At 37.0% G+C, this 20,475-nt stretch overlaps 1 protein-coding gene across 2 annotated transcripts; it reads right to left on the bottom strand.

The window, feature by feature from the left end:
- Positions 1-520: 520 nt before the first annotated feature.
- On the bottom strand, positions 521-19,430 carry Psmc2 (proteasome 26S subunit, ATPase 2). Of its 2 annotated transcripts, XM_074064924.1 has the most exons (12): positions 19,273-19,430; positions 12,137-12,174; positions 11,512-11,593; positions 10,670-10,769; positions 7,529-7,660; positions 6,888-6,960; positions 6,059-6,154; positions 4,829-4,993; positions 3,806-3,893; positions 1,761-1,963; positions 1,568-1,664; positions 521-1,479 (listed from the first exon to the last, which is right to left on the bottom strand). In XM_074064924.1, exons 1-12 carry the CDS (start codon positions 19,340-19,342, stop codon positions 1,322-1,324), a joined length of 1,302 nt encoding a protein of 433 aa, XP_073921025.1. In that variant the 5' UTR covers positions 19,343-19,430; the 3' UTR covers positions 521-1,321. The 2 variants fall into 2 exon arrangements, with proteins under 2 accessions (XP_073921025.1, XP_073921026.1); XM_074064925.1 differs by lacking the exons at positions 11,512-11,593; positions 12,137-12,174 and having other exon boundaries at positions 19,273-19,418.
- Positions 19,431-20,475: the final 1,045 nt, after the last annotated feature.

Genomic DNA, 20,475 nt, shown 5'->3' with positions numbered 1-20,475 from the left:
GTGAGTTGCCTGATGTCATAAGTAGGTGGCTACAGGAAAAGGGGAAAGACTGAATTCAGAGTGTATTCTAAATGCTTACATTTAATCAAAAATTCAAAAACATACATCTCAGGTCAATTCCTTGAGTGAATTTTATTGTAAGCATAACCTAGGAATGGTCTGTTCTATTTTATACCTCAAGAAAGACTAGGGCAGGGTTAGAAAAAAGAATTCATCTGATCAAAACTCAGAGAAAGAATATTGATTAGATTTTATGAATGAAGGGCTTTAATTTTTCTACTTGAAAACTTTCATAGATTTAAGTATTTCAGTGTAACACAGTATTTCTATGATGTCAAATTTTTCTTCTGTGACTTAAAAATTTATTCCACTCTTGCTATGTTGAAATTTATGAATATTGAACTTCAATAAAAGCATTGGTTATTGTGCTTTGGCCTCAGTGTGTGTGGGGGTGGGGGTAATTGTGGTAGAAAAGAAGATGTGGTGATAGTTGCACAAGAAATAATTTTAAAGAATACTGTTGAGGATTGTGATACAACTTTTACTTTAAAAATAACTCATTATAGTCAAGAAGTACAACCAGAGCATAGTCAAAGTACCAAACCACTGTTTATAAAACAAAAATAGTCACTTCTGTAAGAAACCAATTCTGGGTTTTCTAAATTAAATTACGTGTACATTTTTCTACTTTATCTACAATCATTTCGCTGTTCATTAAAATTACCAATTCAAGTGGCAAAGCAAAATACATCAAGTGCTTCTTTCACTTTTAAAAAGGTTTGGCCAAGACTTCATTATTGGATGTGGTGGGAGAAAACTATTGCAATGCATGTGGTCATATGCCTAGATGAATCATTTTGATAAGCAGCAGAAGAGCATAATAAAACATAAGTAATGAAGCTAACAAACTTGGACTTGAATGCCAGCCCTGCCACTACAGGTAAATTAGGGAGGAAAATATCTGTATCTATTAACTTAAGAGCTATTTCATTTTCTTCACTGGGCAGATGGGAGGATAAAATGGGATAATATATGCACACCACCTAGCGAGCAGAAGCTAAGAATATACATGGTCTAAGCAGTTTATATTTGAAAACTTTAAATGGTAGGACCAAAAGTCAGTCAACATACATTGCAACAAACTTTTCTGCCTAATGACACTAAGTATCACCTCTTATATACTACAGAGAAAAAGAGATGTGGAAGAAAGAATACAATTTTGAAATCATTTATTTATTTTTCTGGAAGGTGGTTATTAACAAGTCTATATAAGCTTAAGATTCCAACTAAAAGAAGTGTTTCATTTGAAAGGCTTTGGGGCTCAATTGTATGTCATGTAGCGGGGAGTAGCACTAAATTTGGCATAAGACTTAATGACCTTATTTACAGCTTCCAAGAAATCTTTCTCAGTAGCAATTTTTCGCCGTGCTCGAATTGCAAACATACCAGCTTCTGTACAGACACTTCTAATCTCAGCTCCTACAAACAAACAAAAAAAAAAAATAAATGGGCTTAATTAAAGCCCAAACAGACAGACCAGCAAAATAAGCAGGACCTTTCCACTTACCAGTGCTATTTGGACAAAGGCGTGCTAGCAATTCAAATCTGATATCTCTTTCAACACTCATTGAACGAGCATGAATCTTAAAGATGTGAGTCCGACCCTAAAAATCAAAGAATTGACAAATATTAAAATGAAAAACATCACAGGAAGAAAAAACTTCAAGTATCCCTTTTCTCATATAAAACTGTTTTCCTACCTCTAAATCAGGTAAGCTAAATTCAATCTTCCTATCCAATCTTCCTGGCCTCATCAGTGCTGGATCCAAAGTATCAGGTCTGTTAGTGGCCATCAGCACTTTAATGTTGCCTCGAGGATCAAAACCATCCAGCTGATTTATCAATTCCAGCATTGTTCTCTGCACTTCATTGTCTCCTCCAGCACCATCATCAAACCGAGCCCCTGAGAAGACAAAAGGAAAGAGAAGCATTTCATGTCCACTCAGAGTACATACCCTGACTTGAAAATGGTGTACATCTCAGCTCACAAAGTATACTCTCCAGCAAAATGTACATCTTACTTTGAAGCAAACCTTGTAAGAACAGCCTGCCCTACACAAAAGTAATTAGAAAGTGAATCTTTGCTTTAGAAAGGGAATTCACCATAGATTAACATAGATTTTTGAAGATCTTCAAGGAATTTTGTTTTCCAAAAAACTCAAGAAAACCTCTGCAATTTCTTCTTCTTTTTTTTTTTATGGGCAGTATTGGGGTTAAAATTCCGAATCTCACACTTGCTAGGCAGACACTCTATCACTTGAGTATTTTTTGTGTTGAGTATTTTTGAGATAGGGTCTCTTGAACCATCTGCCCCCAGCAATCCTCCCAATCTCTGTCTCATGAATAATAGCTAGGATTATAGGCATGAGAGACTGGCGCCCAGTACACCTCTACTATTTAATACAATATATGCCTGGACAAGATGACATAGTAACATGCATACTGTTACACTGTTCTAAACTTCTCAAAAGTGCCTTTAAAATACAGCTAATTCCATAATAAAAAAGAACTACAGCAGTTTACTATCAAGCTGCCTTTGATATACTAAAGTACTCTGGGTTCATGTCAGTCTCTTTCATTTAAACCAAAAGAGCAAGAAAGGGAAAAAAAAATAACAGCCTCCAATATATTTTTTTAATTTTTAAGTTATATAAATACATTCTATTGCATTAATGCATACACTATAAACACACACACACACACAAAAAGAGGACGTAAAAATACACACAAAAAAATTAATGCTAGTAATCCCAGCACTTGGGAGACTGAAGATGGAGGATTATGAATTCGAGGCCAGCATGAACTACATAGCAAGACTCTTGTCTCAAAAACAAAACAAAAAAGAAAAGGAAAAAACTAAATCAACTGACCAAAAAAAACCAAAAAATGAAATTAAAAATACAAAAAGTAAATTCTAGTATTCTTGCCCCCTAACAGACTATTTCATACACAATCCACCATGTAAGCCACAGCTTCAGAGTAGCCTGACATCTTCAGGCTTATTCCAACACTATAAGAGTTACTTCAGAGTCAGAACACTGCCTTACTATACTGTGGCCAAATTACGGCCTTTGAAAACACTAATGGTACAATATCTAAACCCAACAATGCCCAAGGAGTCTAAAGACAAGACTCTTACCCAAACAGTGCTACAGGGTTGAATCAAGTCATTTTTGTCATTAAGTTCATTAAACAGCAACTGACTGGATATATAAAACCTCTATAGATACTGCAAATTATTACTCTAACACCTACAGCACAGTTCAGTGTTTTCAAAGTCTAATATTTATTAAACCATAAAATAAACAAGGCAGGACTAATAATTTCTTTATAAATTAAGCCAACTGAGGCTACTACTGTATTTCATCAAATCTACGAAGTCAACAGTAACATTACTTTATATAAACAAAGATAAACCACCACCAATTAAATTGTACCCCAGTGCTTTCTTATCACGTTAAGGGAAGATGCATCATCTCAATTTAGGAGTTGCTAAAGTGTGGAAAATGTGTTGAAGGAATAAAATTAAATAGTACAAAAATACAGGCTTTAGAAAATGTTAATGCTATATAATATTTCTTTTTGATCTAGCCCTATTTATTAGATCTGTGGCTGTAATGTGCCAGAGCTTGTAAGTGTTGGAATTAAAATTCTGAGCAAGATTAACACAGAACTCTAATGTGTATCAGTTTAGCGCTTTCATGAAATCCAATCCTAAACTAATGCACTAAAATATCATCCATACCTCCAATGGCATCAATTTCATCAAAGAAGATGAGGCAAGCTTTTTTTGTTCTGGCCATTTCAAAGAGCTCACGAACCATTCGAGCCCCCTAATGAGAAAGATTGATTTATTATTAATCAGTCAGGTTTAAATTCTTTTAAAATAAGATGAACAGTTATGCTACACATTTTTCAGTGTTTATTCCTAACAGCACACTCAATCATCGTTACCTAGAGCTTTTTCAAGACTGAAGTTCAGGGGAAAGGGAGCAATGAAGGAGGAGTGAACTTGCCCACAGTACACTATATGTATGCATGGAAATACCACACAAAACCTCTATGTACAATACACACTAGTAAAAATATTGATGTTTGCTACCTGTATTATCACATTGATTAGTATCTTCAGTATTAAGTAATTTTCATGATTCAGTATCTAATAGCACTAACCTGAAGACCTACAAAGGTCTTAAATTAGTATTGTTAAATAAAATAAAATAAAGACATCATTCTAATCAGCAAAACATAAGGAAATAAAAGCATCTGATCTATCACTTGGGACTGCCGATCATTAAATTTATCGGAAAATCAAAATATATCTCACTTGACTCACACAGCCCCTTTTTTAATTCTTGTTTCAAGCACACTCATCATTAGTAAGTTTCAGATACAATATAAACACGTTATGTGTACATATACCATGTACATACAAATGAATAACCTATATTCCCTCTTTCTCATCAGACCATAAAATACTTTCCCTAAAATGAAATTTCATTGACTGGGCATTTCACAAACCAAATCTGTATAAAATGTCATCCTTCTGAGGAAGCAAGCTGATTAAAATTTTAAATGGTTGCCTGTTTCCAAATGACCACAAGCAAAACCACCTAGCTTCTGGGCTCTTGAACTACTAATTACAATGAACACTCCAGAAATTTCAGGCCTCAATCCCTCAACATGGAATGATAATTTTAACTTCACTCATACTTTATAAATCTTTCACAGAGATACATATTATTTGATTTTGATAAATTTACTTTACCTCACCAACGTATTTCTGTACAAGTTCAGATCCAATAACTCGAATGAAGCAAGCATCAGTCCTATTGGCAACTGCCCTAGCACAGAGTGTCTTGCCTGTGCCAGGGGGACCAAACAGCAGCACACCCTTTGGAGGCTCAATACCAAGGTTAACAAATCTCTCTGGCTGTGGCAGAAAAATAATATTAACACTTATCATTTCTGCATAATAAAAATAAGACTACTTCTACATTGAAAATCAGGCCCACTATTTATATACTTGATCTGATTTCTTATTCTAAGACATCAAAGCTAAACTACATTAAATATCAACACATAAGGCTGAATGGCTTTTTTTTTTTTTTTGGTGGTACTGGGGTTTAAACTCAGGGTCTACACCTTGAGTCACTCCACCAGCCCTTTTTTCTGTGATGGGTGTTTTCAAGATAGTGTCCCATGAACTATTTGCCCAGGGCTGGCTTCGAACCACAATCCTCCTGAGTAGCTAGGATTATAGGCGTGAGCTAAATGGTTTTTAAAAGTGCTTTTACTATCCAGCCTTAACAAAATATTTTCCTCACTTTAAACAATAACCTATAATATAGTTAACGTATTGCTAGAGGTTACACTGGAATTTCCTTTGTCAATCTAAAGGGTCAAAACGGATCTCTTGTTTTTGTTTTTTCTTTTTTGGGGGGGAGGGGGTGGTATTGGGGTTTGAACTCAGGGCTCTGCACTCTCCAGGCAGGAGCTCTACCACTTGAGCCACACCCCCAACCCTTTTTACTGTAGATATATTTTGAACAGGATCTCACATTTATTCTTGGTCCAGCCTGGACCCCAATCCTCCTATTTATGCTTCTTGTGTATTTGGAATGACAGGTGTACCTCACTGTACTCAGCTTTTTTTTTTATTGATTGAGACTGGGGGATATTGCAAACTTCTTGCCCAGGCTAGTCTCAAACCATGATCCTCCCAATCTCTACCTCCCAAGTAGCTAGGATTACAAGTGTGATCCACAGCAATCAGCCAGATTCTTTCTTTTTTTTAAATATACTTGACCACTCAATCCTTTTTGTTTGTCTCTTCTGAAACTTACCATCTCTCCACTCCTCCACTCTCAAAAATTTTCATTAAGAAAATTATTACACTTAACAGCTATCTAATATACAAACAATTTTAGTGCCCAATACACAACAGACTATTACACCTTTAAACAAAGAAATTTAAATGCAACACTTAGCTACTTACATGAAGTAATGGGGTTTCAACTACTTCTCGCAATTTCTCAATCTGTTCCTTACAGCCACCAACGTCACTGTATGTGACATCAGGTTTTTCCTCCACCTAAAAGAAGGATAAAATTACACAACATAGTCCTAGGTTTTTGAATACTAACCCAAATCCAGTACGATAGACTCAATACCACACACACACAAAAAAAGTCAGACTATAACAAGAATCTTAACAAAAACAGAGTATGTTAGCCAGTGTCCTAGTACTATTTGCTGTACTACACATTATGACATTAATAAGCAAGACAAACAAAATAAGGACTGATAAAAATCTTCTCATCTAACTAATGCAGATACTTTAAAGTGACAGAGGCCAATAGGAGAAGGAAACCAGGAACTAGAGAAAAGGTTAGTTTGAGAAGAATTAATTTAGAAGGTAACACACATGCACAGGAAAGCAATGCAAGTCAACTCCCTGTATAGCTATCCTTATCTCAACTAGCAAAAACCCTTGGTCCTTCCTATTATTGCTTATACTCTCTCTTCAACAAAATTAGAGATAAGGGCAAAAGTGGGGGAGAAGGAGAGGGCGGGGGAATAAGGGATGGGGTGGGGGGAAGGGGAGAGAAATGACCCAAACATTGTATGCATATATGAATAAAAGAAAAAAAATAATGATGAAAAAAAATTTTCTCATCTGAATAGCTACTTTTAAAATTTTGGCAACTCTTTGGTATATATACTTGGTATATGTTAACACTTTATTACTTAAAAATTTCGAGTTTTTGGGATAGATGCAATTATATTAAATCAAGCCAATCCTCTTCCCTCCCATGGTTTCTTACCTGCATCATAGTAACTGTGGGATCAATCTTAGGAGGCAGTGGAATGTGAATTTGATACTTATTTCTGTCCACACTAAGGAAGTAAAAAAATACTAATATGTTGTTTAAGTTTTCAAAGGGTTTTTATGTTTAGTTTTTTCTATCCTCAAAATCATATTTTAAACAAGCAAGAGAGTCAGAGTCCTTAAAATTATACAAAGCTATACAGAAAATAACAAACTCAAGACATGAAATCACCATCCTTAAGTGAGAAATGACCTATAGGACCCAAGGTGGGGAGGAGGGATTTAAAATATTTACTGAGTGAATTACTATAGCTGTTCACTGACTTTATCCTCATAACTGTCCTCAAGGAAGTATTTCCTCCACCTCTACCATGTTACCTTAAACTCAGCTCTAAAATTCTACATTTACTTTCATTGTGAACATATGAAGCCATCATAAAAAGCAATAGTGGGAGTGGGAAGGGGAAGCTGGTAGGAAGTTAGGGAGTTGGAGAAGAAAGGATGTTCAGTTGTCCATTACTACACTGTCTCTCCATATTCCATGGCACTCTATGCATTCACAAAAAAGCCAAGGAAGTGAATGTGACTTAGTGTCTTTAGTGAAGGAAGCATATTAATTGTAAATAAAAATCTTACCCAACTCTCATCCCTTCTTCAATGTCAGTAGGTGCTACCTGATCACTGAGGTCCACCACAAACTTGGCAAACTGCTTCACATTGATAATGTATTTTGGGTCCTCTGAATCAGCATTGATTATCTTTGTACACCTAATACAGCAAAAGGCTTGGTTAGAGTAAGGAACCTAAACCACCTATAAGGATTTCAAGTAACCAGACTCTCTCCAGGGCACACAGTATACTACTGAGAAGTTGTAAACCAGAACTGGGCCACTGTTAAAGATCCCATTCCATACTCAATCCAAGGGTCCTCTCAACTTTAGCTAACACATAAAATTTTCAAACGATATATTTCCCCTGGAAATTAAACCCAACTAGTTCATTAGGAAGTTCTTGAATTTCTTAGTTATAGTCCTTTGTTATTAGTGATACCCTTTTACATATTAAGTTGTTTTGCTTTTTATTTTCCCTGTTAGAAGTTAGCCAAATTCAGTAACAAATGTTTTCACTGTTTCAAGTTTTACTTTTAGTTCACTTTCTGCAGTTGCAATTTTTAAAGTCAATGTATTCACTTTCTGTGTGAGCTGGTAAAGGTGAATTTACAATACCATAGTATCTACAGTATCTGTCTACTGAAGAAAGTCAGTAGAATATAGAAGTCATGGTAGGAAGCTGCTACATAAGTCACAGCAATAAGTATAGACAAATACCGTCAGCATACAGGCAGAGCTAACAGTAGCAATGCTTTGTCCTTATAGTAAAATTATGTGGCAGGACTCTGTTTACTATTACTATCCAATGTCTATAGGAGAAGAATTTTATGTATCACTACTTTGCTGACAGGTCCTGCTTCTACTATATCTACAGAAGTGGATTTTTTAATCCACAGTTTAAAAAGTACACATACAGGAACTTTCACTTCTAGAATGACTGAATAAGAACCTTCAACAATCTACTCCTCCTTAAAAGCAACAAGAGCACTGGCATAAACAGTCAAAATCAACATTTTCAGAACTCTAGAAATTAACTAAAGGAGCCAGGCATGGTGGCTCACAATTGTAATTCTAGCTACTTGGGAGGCTGAGATCAGTAGGATCTCAGTCTGAGACCAGCCTGGGCAAAAAAGTTCACAAGACCCCATCTTAACCAATAGCTATGTATGGTGTTGTGTGCCTGTCATCCTGGCTACAAGGGAGGCTGAGATCAGAGGATCGTGGTTCAGACTAGCCTGGAACAAAAAAATTTACGAGACTTTATCTCAACCAATAAAAGCTGGACGTGAGGGATGTGTCTGTCATCTCAGCCATTGAAGAAAATATAAAATAGGAGAATCATAGTCCAGGCTGGCCTGGGCAAAAAGCAAGATCCTTCTCAAAAATAACCAAAGCAGGCTGGCAGAGTGGCTCGAGTGGTAAGAGCACCTGCGTAGCAAGTGTGAGGACCTGAGTTCAAACCCCAGTGCCACCAAAAATAAAACAAAACAAAAAATAATAACCAAAGCAAAATGCACTGGCAAAGTAGCTCAAGTAGTAAAGCACAAAGCCCTGAGTTCAAACTCCAATACCGCAAAAAAAACAAAATTGAAAACAAAAAAAACCTAAAGGACTACAACAATATAAGGAATGTTCATTCAAGAAAAATGGCTGAATCTTAGTAACAAGAATCTTGTTGTGCTTTTAACTCTTCCTCCTCTCCCTAGCTGTGTAGTAGACTTAAAAGCCACCAGCCTCACAATCACAGTGCTAAAAAACTAGCAGCCTCACAGCTACAAAACAGGTAGAATGTGTTTAGAGCTCTCAGAAGCCAAATCCCCAAAGAACGGTCAACTATTTGACCTGTCCTGCAGCTAGCTCCATTTTCAGAGTCTGTCATTATCTTACCTGACTCAGAGCTCACTCTGTGTGACAGCTCTACCAGCCACAACTATTTAACTCAGTTGAACTACCAAAACGCTGAACAAAAAACTTAAAAAATAACAACAAGCACTAACAATAATAAACTAGGGAAAGGAAAAAATCTGATTTCCATAGATGACACATTAAAATGCCCTGGTTTCAACAAAAAATATGATACATCAAAAGAAACAGGCAATTATAGACCATACATAGGGAAAAAAAGTAGTCAACAGAAACTGTGCCTCAGGAAGCTCAGCTCAGTCTTACTCAATGAAATCAATATCAAAGAACTAAAGGAAGCCATGTCTAAGAATTAATGAGAAGAATGAGAACAATGTTTCACCAAAAAGAGAGTATCAATAGAGAGAAATAAGACTGGAATATTAATTGGTCATAAAAATAAGTGATTATATACATGCTACAACATGGAAACTACTTGTTTTCACAAATTTTCAAAATTATAAATACCTTTGATTACATAATCACTTCTAGTAAACTACCATATGGAAATGTATGCATGTACAACAAAGAAATAGTTAATATGAATGTTCACTATAGCTCTGTGTATGACAGAAATTGAAAAAAACTTACATCTACAGATTATGTAGTTTTTTTAAAGAGAGAAAAGAAAATAAAGACATAATCCTATATTAAATACAATGAAAGATTTCCAACTCATGTAGTTATATCAAATAAGCCTGCTTCTCTGAGTACAGATATAAACATGAAGATACACAAAAAGCAGATTAAGGGGACCAAACTAGCCAAGCACTAGTGGCTCACGCCTGCAATCCTAGTTACTTAGGAGGCAGAGATCAGGATGATTTCGGTTCAAAGTCAGCCTAGCAAACAGTTCACAAGACCCTATCTTGAAAATACCCAACACAAAAAAGAGCTGGCGGAGTGGCTCAAGTGATAAGAGTGCCTGCCTAGCAAGTGTGAAACCTGAGTTCAAACCCCCGTACCACCCACTACCCCGCAAAAAAAAGAGAACCAAAGTATTTTCAGTAGTTATGTTTGAGAAAGGCAATTGGGAGAGCAAGAATGAAAAGGGATGTTTTCATACTTGTTCCGTACCTTTATCATTTGTATAATTTACATGATTATGATTTCATGTATTTTTTAATTAAGGAACAAAATTTTAACTCCAGATTCCTAAAGCTTTATTTATGTGAAATCTGAACAAAAGTTCTTTATAAATTATTGCATTATTCCTGAAACTCTAAAAAGTGCTTGGAAATACAGATAAAAATAAACTGCATACCTTGCAACCTGCAAAGGTTGTTCACTCTGGAGAGTTTGCTTATCTGCAGCCAAATCCCAGAGTGCTGGTGGTGCCAGGCCAGTGTCAGACTCTTTAATACCTATGGAGAGAAACAGAACAGAATTCACTGAAATGCAGTACTACTGCATTAAAAGCAAGCTTTCTCAACCACAGCACCTCTGACATTTTAGGATGAAACTCTTACAAGGATTGTCTGATATATTTTTGGACGTTTAGCGGCATCCCTGGTCTCTAGCCACTAGATGTCACTAGTACCCCCTCCTCAAGTCAGGAGAATCATGACACCTCTAGACCTTGCCAAATCCTGGGGGGGGCAAAATCAACACAGTTGAAAAACACTGCCCTAAAGCAATTATCAAATCAAAAAAACATTTTCATATAGGTCAAATATAGAGAGTTTTACCACTCAAGTTCCCAAGAAAATTTCCAACTATTAGGCAATGGCCCACTTACTTTAGCAATACTATGTGAAATCATATTTTTATTCAATTACTGAACTTATAATTATTGTGATTTATTGGAGCTTACTGAAGTAGGCTTTATCCAATAGAAACATTACTTTCTTAGAGGATGATTTTTTTTTGTATTTTATTATTCATGTATTCACATTCCTCAGAGGATGATTATGCTTATTAATTGCATAAGAATTAAACCTAGTTGTAAAAAAGCAATGAAAGAGATTACTAAATACCCTCCAATTTCTTAACAGATTAGAAAAGATAATCTTTTTAATCTGTAATTCACAAAGAAGCAAAATTTGTATTTAAACTTTAATTGGCACATCATTTAAAGAGAGGAAATGCAAATAAAAAAATGCATACCCGTGAGCTCATTAATTTTTTTAAGAAGTTGTTGAATGTCATCCTCAACCTGCTTGATCTGCCTAGAGTAAGTGCTTTGACCCTAAGTGAAGATCAGTTTAATTAGAACATCAGCATTTCAACAATTTATTAAACAGATTTTAAACTTAACATTTAGAATCTTAATAGCTTTACATTTCCAAAGTCTGTGAAGTGAAAAGAAGGGAATGTATCATTTTTCAGAAGTATTCCTAAGCCAATAATTTCCCCCCAGCCAATCCACCAGCATGCAAGGTAAGAAATGAAAATAAGACTGATTTCTATGCATACGAACTTTCCATTTCAGATCTAATTCAGTTATATACATTTAAAATACAGTAAACATTTGTGTAAATTATTTCAAATATTTTGCAATATAATACCATCCTTAAATTAGAAATAGTATAAATGTAATGTTTAAGTTTAGACATGCTGAATACTTACTCTCTGATCTAGTCTAGATAGAAATTTTAGGTAAGTACCTTTTTTCAGTGAAGATTACTATGAACTACTAACGTTCTCTTCTAATTAGTATGTAAAGGCAAAACCAAAACAGTTTTGTTTTAACATAAAACATCTACATTTTGTAGTTGTATAAAGGACTTACGTAAGTTTTCAGCAAGGCAATATCCCCCTCATCCAGAGCTAACAGAAGAGAAATACATGAGATTCAATAAGAAATGGAAACTGATCTATTTATCTGTTCAATTTGAACTGCTTTAATTGCCAAAAATTGAGGAAGATTATGATGATATATACAACATAGATTTAAGGAACTTTTATTTAATTGGGGGAGGGGAATAAAACACATTGTATACGTGACATGTTTTATATACTTTAAACACATCTATTAAGGATCTTGGTTGAATATACTATATTCAAACAATGACATACAATGCAACCATTAAAGTGATAATTCAGTGCAGTGCTTGTACTAGTAAATGAAACAGGCAGGTTAACAAAAATACAGAATGTGCATATTTGTTTCTATGCAAAAATCCTTTAAAATAAATGTGGAGGTGAGACTTACTTGTGTTCACCTGAATGTTAACCGTGGTTATTGGGATTTCAAGTGATTAATAGTCAATCCTCTTCAATGGTGGATTCTGCATCTGTGAATCTGCCTAGTAACTAAAATTTAATTGCAATCCCCAAATCAATAGTCACATGCTTTTGTGGTTATTTTCAAACATACATAGTGCCCTCTTGTTTCAGAAATGACCAGATGACAGAAATGTTGGGGTACTGAAGTATTGCCCATGAAGCTCACCCACCAGTTGAACAGGGTTGGATCCCAACCCTGAAATCTGTTAGTGGGGTAGCCTCAGGCAAGTCACTCAATACTTCCAACTGTTTACTCTTTTGTAAAATAAAGAAAAGACATCTATGTATGAGGATGAGTTGTTTGAAGATAGGGATCTGGCTGAGCACTGTGGCTCGTACCTGTAATCCTAGCTACTTGGAAGGTTAAGATTGACACTCCAGGCCAGTACATGAGACCCCAGCAGAACCAATAAAAAGCTAGGTATGGTTGCAAGCGTCTCTCATCCAAATTACTCGGAAAGCATCAATAGGAGGGTCAGAATAGTGGTCGAAGGCAGCTGGGCATAAATTGAGACCCTATCCCCTAAGTAACTAAGAGCTAAAAGGTCTGGGTGCATGGCTCAAGTGGGAGAGCACCTGTCTAGCAAGCCTAAAGCCCTGAGTTCAATCTCCAGTACCATGTGCACAAAAAGATTAGGATCTGTAAGATCTATCTGTCTATCTATCTACCATCTATTCCTTCTCTTAGGAGCAACAGTTTAGTATTTGTAGGGACTTTGTAGAACATACCTACAATGAATATCAAAAAACAATTGTGTATTTTAAAGAATATATTTTTGTTACCAGTGCCAGCAGCTCACACCTGTAATCCTAGCTACTTGGGAGGCTGAGACTGGAAGGATGGTAGTTCAAAGCCAGCCTGAGCAAATAGTTTGGATGACCCCATCTTCAAAATAACCAGAGCAAAATGGACTGTAAGTGTGGCTCAAGTGGTAGAGTGCCTACTTTGCAAGGAAGAAGCCCAGAGTTCAAACCCCAGTCTCACTCCCAACCCCCAAAACAGGATATTTTTTTTTCAATTTGGAATGATAAGCTATTTTCACAGGGCTGGGTAGCTTTAAAAAAAAGAATGGTAGAAGAAAAAGCATGCTTAGATAACAGCAACTACATCAGTTTAGTTAGGTGAAATATAGTATACTTGCAGAAAAATTGGGCAGTTGGAGGTTTGGAGCCCTGGAAAGGTATTTCATGAGTTCCAGAATGAATTAGTAGGGGCAACAGCACATCTGGACATTATAGGAACTGCACCTTAGAAAGAATTAGCTAAGGAACAGACTGAATGATATATGAGGCCAGTTGGAGGTCACAAGAACCTCCTGTAGGATGGTGCCAACAAAAATGGAAAGAAAAATTTGGATAAAAAGTCCTCAGAGGAAAAATCTGCAGTGTATGCCAACTGAATGAATCGAGGAGCTGAGGAAGAGAACAATCAAACATGATGCCCAGGCTTTGTACCTGGGCATCTCGATGGAAGGTGGCACTTTCTAACAGAACAGAGAACTCATGACAGAAACTGGTAGCAAAGGAAAATACCCAGCTTCCATCTCAATTTTCTTCCGCAGCATGTTGTATTACTACCTGTGCAGAAGAGTAAACAAAGCACAACTGTTCTCGTTTGAAAAGACCTACATACAAGGTTTGCCCTTGGTTGATGTCTGAAAATGTGGATTTGGGGAGGGTTTCCACCATTTCTAGAATGGATAATATTAGTAGTTCACTGAGTGCACAAAGCACATGATTTATACAAAACACCTGCTTTCTTTCTGAGAGTCTAGAGTTTTGATATGTGCTTGGCAAAGGCTGCCTACATGACCAGCCCTAAATAAAACACCAGGCAGAGTCTCTAACACACTCCCCTGGTTGGTAACACTATACACATGTTGTCACAAGTTGTTACTAGGAAAATTAGAAGCATCCTGTGTGACTCCACCAGAAGACAAACCTTGTCTTCTTCACCCCAATGTCCCTTATACCTTTTGTTTTTATTGATTTTGTTTTGCATTTTTTTGCTATAATAAATCATAATCACAAGGCCAACTGTACTGAATCTGAAGATAGTTTTAGGGACTCCCTAACAGTATATCCCAATGTGCAATCTAAAAGGCAGAGAGAAATCTGATGCTACATTCAGGTGCCAGCATAAAATCAAAAAAATTATCAGAGAATCACATTTGAGAGGAGGTAGTACAAGATAAGAATGAATGAAATCACCAAAATCAAAACTTTAGGAAAAAAAAAAACAACACATGAAGCTAGTGGAGTGGCTCATGTGATAGAGCGACTGCCTGGCAAGTGTGAAGCCCTGAGCTCGAAAAAAGAAGTCACATGAAAACATTATATGAAGGAAAGAGAAGCAGCTTTCAAAGGGAGGACAAACAGAAGTGTTCAGTAAGAGACATGAAGGCAAGCTAAAGCTTAATAAGTAATAAAGGAAGATGCAGTGGGCAAAATAACAACTGCCATTTATTGAAATATTTACTGTATGGTGCACTGTTATTAGAGATATAATGCATTATTTATTCCTTAATAAGCCTATAAAGTGAGAGATTGAAAAATCTACCCTAAAGTTCATTTGGAAACACAAAAGACTGCAAACAGCCAAGGCATTGAGCAAAAAGAGCAATGCTGGAGGTATCACAATACCTGATTTCAAACTATACTACAGAGCCACAGCAATGAAAAATAGCATGGTACTGGCACAAAACAGATATGAAGACCAGTGGAACAGAAAAGAGGACCTGGATATGAATCCACACAGCTATGTCCTCCTTATTTTTAACAAAGGCACCGAAAACATACAATGGAGAAAAGACAGCCTCTTCAACAAATGGTGCTGGGAAAAAGTGGCTATCTACCTGCAGAAAACGAAACTAGATCCATGCCTGTCACCCTATACTAGTATCAACTCAAAGTGGATTAAGGAGCTTAATAGCAGACCTGAAACCTTGCAGTTAGTACACGAAAGAGCAGGGAGTATCCTGGAAACTATAGGAATAGGCAAGGAACTCCATCAGTCAAGCAACTAAGGGAAAGGATGGACAAATGGGACTACATGAAATTAAAAAGCTTCTGCACAACAAAAGAAATGGTCTCTAAATTGAAGAGAACAATACAGAGTGGGAGAAAATATCTGCTAGCTTTACATCAGACAAAGGACTGATAACCAGAATATACACAGAGCTCAAAAAACTAAACTCCCCAAAAATCAGTGAACCAATAAAGAAGTGGGCAAATGAACTACACAGAACTTTTTCTAAGGAAGAAATCCAAATGGCCAAAAAACACATGAAAAAATGATCACCATCCCTGACCATAAAGGAAATGAAAATCAAAACCACACTAAGATCCCATCTCACCCGTTAGAATGGCTATCATCAAGAACACCACCAAAAACAATTGCTGGTGATGTGGGGGAAAAGGTAACCCTCATACACTGCTGGTGGGAATGTAAGCTAGTACAACCACTATGGAAACCATTACGAAGAAAAACTAAACATATATCTGCCATATGATCCAGCAATACCACTTCTAGGGATATACCCGAAGGAATGTGACTCAAGTTATTACCAAAGCCCCTGCACACCCATGTTTATTGTAGCACTATTTAAAACAGCCAAGCTATGGAAACAGCCAAGATGCCCCACAACCAACGAATGGACCAAGAAAATGTGGTATTTATACACAATGGAATTTTACTCAGTCACAAAGGATGAAATTTTGTCATTCACAAGTAAATGGGTGGAACTAGAGAACATCATCTTTTTTTTTAATTGTTTTATTATTCATATGTGCATACAAGGCTTGGGTCATTTCTCCCCTTTGCCCCCACCCCCTCCCTTACCACCCACTCCCTCAATACCTGGCAGAAACTATTTTGCCCTTATCTCTAATTTTTTTGAAGAGAGAGTATAAGCAATAATAGGAAGGAACAAGGGTTTTTGCTGGTTGAGATAAGGATAGCTATACAGGGCATTGACTCACATTGATTTCCTGTGTGTGTTGCCTTCTAGGTTAATTCTTTTTGATCTAACCTTTTCTCTAGTTCCTGGTCCCCTTTTCCTATTGGCCTCAGTTGCTTTTAAGGTATCTGCTTTAGTTTCTCTGCGTTAAGGGCAACATATGCTAGCTAATTTTTTAAGTGTCTTACCTATCCTCACCCCTCCCTTGTGTGCTCTTGCTTTTATCATGTGCTCAAAGTCCAATCCCCTTGTTGTGTTTGCCCTTAATCTAATGTCCACATATGAGGTAGAACAGACAATTTTTGGTCTTTTGGGCCAGGCTAACCTCACTCAGAATGATGTTCTCCAATTCCATCCATTTACCAGCTAATGATAACATTTCGGAGAACATCATCTTAAGTGAAGTTAGCCAGGTTCCGAAAGCCAAAAGCTGGCTACTCAGGAGGTAGTATTCAGGAAGATCATGAGTTGGAGGCTAGCCTGGGCAAAGAGTTAACAAGACCCCATCTCAACCAATAAGCTAGGCGTGGTGGTATTCCAGCTACATAGGAAACTACAACTAGGGGGATCTGGGTCCAGGGCAGTCCCAGGGAAAAAAACTAAACAAAAAACAGCTAAAGCAAAAAGCACTGGAACCATGCATAAAGGAGTAGAGTGCCTGCCTAACAAGTGCACAGTCCAGAGTCCAAATCCTAGTACTGTCAAAAAAAATGAGTTTTCTTAGGCATATTTCAAGTGTTTTTAGCATATTTATAGGAATAAACAGAGAAAATTTCACAGGAAAACAAACAATGGAGGTGGTAACTGACAAAGTCCCAGAGGAGAAAGGGCAAAATCAGTATTACATCCTCTAAAACAAAAAAAAGGAAGGATTGAGGTTCCAGGCCAGCTCAGTCAAATAGATATCCAGACTCCATCTCCAAAATAACCAGAGCGAAATGGAAGGAGGTGCGCCTCAAGCAGTACAGAACCTGCTTTGCAAGCATGAAACCCCAGAGTTCAAAACCCCACCAAAAATAAATAAATAAATAAAACAAGTAAAGAAGGTTTGTTTAACAACAGAATCTAATAACAATCACTTAAGGCTCAGTGATGAGATAAACAAAGATCATCAGTATAATTGCTAACAACAATCAAAATGATGCCACAGAGCAAAGACTAGGCGCCAAAAGAACAAGGGGTTTGCGAACGAAATAACTTATGAAGTAGTCCGAAAAAAAAGTCATGTACTTGCCAGGTAACCTTGGAAAAACCATTTAATCTCCCTGAGCATTAATTTTATCATCTATAAACCTGGGATAATACTAGTTTTACCTTCACAGTGATTCTGTAAAGATCAAATAAGATACTGATGAAGAAATATGAAAAATTCTATATACGTTATTCATAACTGTGTTTAAGAAATAAACTTATTAATACTTTTATAGAATAATATATTCAGGGAAATACATAGATCTCTATAAACAGATAAAATACTAAATTTCTGTGAATAACATTCTCTAACAGGTAGAGTACCTCTGAGATTTTCAATGTCCTCAACTACTTTTAAGAGAAAGAGTAGAGTGGGATGAAGACAGACAAACACTCTTTCTTTGGGAGGAGGGTATAAATGGTGAAGAAAGAGCACTAAAAGAGGTTAAAATTGTTAAGTAAGGGAAAAGCAAGCCATTAAAAAAAACACCATAACAACATGTTAAAATAGCTTGTAAGGAACAAAATGAAAGTAACAAAGATGAGACTACAAAAAGAGCTACTAGGAAGAAAACATGTCCTCAAATGGTACATCTAGTTCATGCATTGTAAGTAAAAACACACCAACTGGCATAATCTCTGTAGACAGTAACTTAGCAATATCAACGTTACTACTCCTCTTCTAGAATTTACCTTGTAACTTCGTGTGGTAAGTTATATGAACAAGGCACTTTGTAACTGTGACAGACTGGAAATGTCTAAATGTTCATCGATGATTCAATGTTTATTGTACACCTATTAAATGGCACACTATGCACGGAGACAAGCACTGTATAATGATAAGAACTCTCTAAAATAAAGATTTTTAAAAAGCAAGATGCTGAAGTATGTACAGCATGCTACCTTTATGTAAAATATGTATACATATACCTATATAAGCAGACTCGCTTGTACATGTCTAGGCAGTGTCTAGAAAGACATACAAAATGGTTGTCTCCACCAAGAAGTTTGGAGACTGGGGCAAGGAGAGACTTTTCAAATGTATCTAACTCTTGAGTTTTGAACCTTTTGAAGGTATTATGCAGTCAAATAAATGTTGTTTTAAAGAAAATGATGTCTCAAGATTCTGGCTACATATTGATAGCACCAACTTGTTACACTTGGAGGAGGGATCAGTTAACCCACCATCAACAGGAAAGGGAACTTTTGAAAGCCCAGTTAGGCTGCAAAACTCATTAAGACAAGAATGAATAAAAGTACGATCAGCAGCAGAGCAGATCAATAAAGAACTTGGGGGGAAGGAGGGAGGGATCAGGAGAGCAAGTAAGAGCAAGGGAGAAAGAGGGGAGAGGGAAAGGGAAGAGAGAGGGGAAGAGGGGAAAGAGCGCAGGGCCGAGAATGCCGCCCGCGACTACATCCTGACGAGGGTCAGAAGAAACGGAGCCCTGAGCCGGCTGGCGTCCAGCTCTTCTTAGAACCATCAACTGACCTCGGATGGGCTTGTCGTCCTTCTCATCCTCTTTGGTTTTCCGCTGATCGGCACCGAGGTAATCCGGCATTGTAGCAGACCACTGAGCCTCTGCTCTTAGTGATTACACAGCACCTTCTTAGCTTCCGGTGGCGCCTTTCCTTTCCCTTCCCCACCGGAAGTAGAGCCGGCGTCGGCGCTCATTTGCGGTGCGCTCAAGGGGCCAAAAAATCCTGAAGAAAATGCTTGTGGCTTGGTGGTGCTGTAGGGAGATGACCAATCAGGAGGAACGTTGGTCCGCCTGACCCTTCCCCATTTTCTGTCTTTTACGGTCCCCGAGTAATGCATTTCAAGACCTGCCCTGGCCCAGTCCCTGACTCTAAATCCTGATTTAGTCATGGGTTTACTCTGCAGTCTAGTGTAACTTCTTTAATCTCTGAATTTAATTTTCCCTTTACCTCAGGGGATGGAGGTGTGGCTCACGTGGGAGAGCGCCTAACTGGAAAATAAGGAATTAATATACAAAATATACAAAGAACAACAAAAACAATCTGATGTTTAACACGGACAAAGAAAAAACAGAAGAGAAGATAGGCAAAGAACTTGTGTATTTTTTCAAAGAAGATAACAAATGGCCAACAAACACATGGGAAGATGAAGTTCAACATTGTTGATTGAGAAATGTAAATCAAAAGTAGCTCATACCCATTAAAATGATTATTTTTTAAAAAGTCAGTTTGGTGAGGATGTGGAAAAACGGAATCTTTGTGCCTCGTTGGTAGGAATGTAAAATGGTTCAATGGCAGTGGAAAAGTGTGGTGGGTCCTCAAAAAAATAAAAACAATCACTGTGTGATCTACCAATTCACTTATGGGTATATACCCCAAATAGTTGAAAACAGGATCTCAAAGAGATACTTGTACACTCATGTCCATAGCTGCCTTATTCACAATAGGCCAAAGGTGGAAGCAGCCCACTGTGCATCTACAGTGGGTAAGAAAAATGTGGTTTGTGCATACAATAAAATATTATTCATCCTTACAAAGGAAAGAAATATTGATATGTGTACAATATTTGCACCATGAGGAAATTATACTAGTGAGTAAGTCACAAAAACACAAATACTACATGCTTCTACTTATATGAAGTACCTCATCAAATTCATGCAGATAATAAATAGGAAAAAAAGAAGTAGAAGAGTGGTTGCCTGGGGCTGGGAGAAGG

The sequence above is a fragment of the Castor canadensis genome, chromosome 2 (genome assembly GCF_047511655.1).
Source record: "Castor canadensis chromosome 2, mCasCan1.hap1v2, whole genome shotgun sequence".
Taxonomy (NCBI): Eukaryota; Metazoa; Chordata; class Mammalia; order Rodentia; family Castoridae; genus Castor; species Castor canadensis.
This window is presented reverse-complemented; position numbering and strand designations above follow the sequence as displayed.

Coding starts and splice junctions, on each gene's coding strand:
- Psmc2 (XM_074064924.1), bottom strand. CDS start 19,342: ATGCCGGATTACCTCGGTGCCGATCAGCGGAAAACCAAAGAGGATGAG. Junction 10,770..11,511: donor AAAAATTAATGAGCTCACGG/GTATGCATTTTT, acceptor TTCTCTCCATAG/GTATTAAAGAGTCTGACACT. Junction 1,665..1,760: donor TTAGCTTACCTGATTTAGAG/GTAGGAAAACAG, acceptor TTTGATTTTTAG/GGTCGGACTCACATCTTTAA.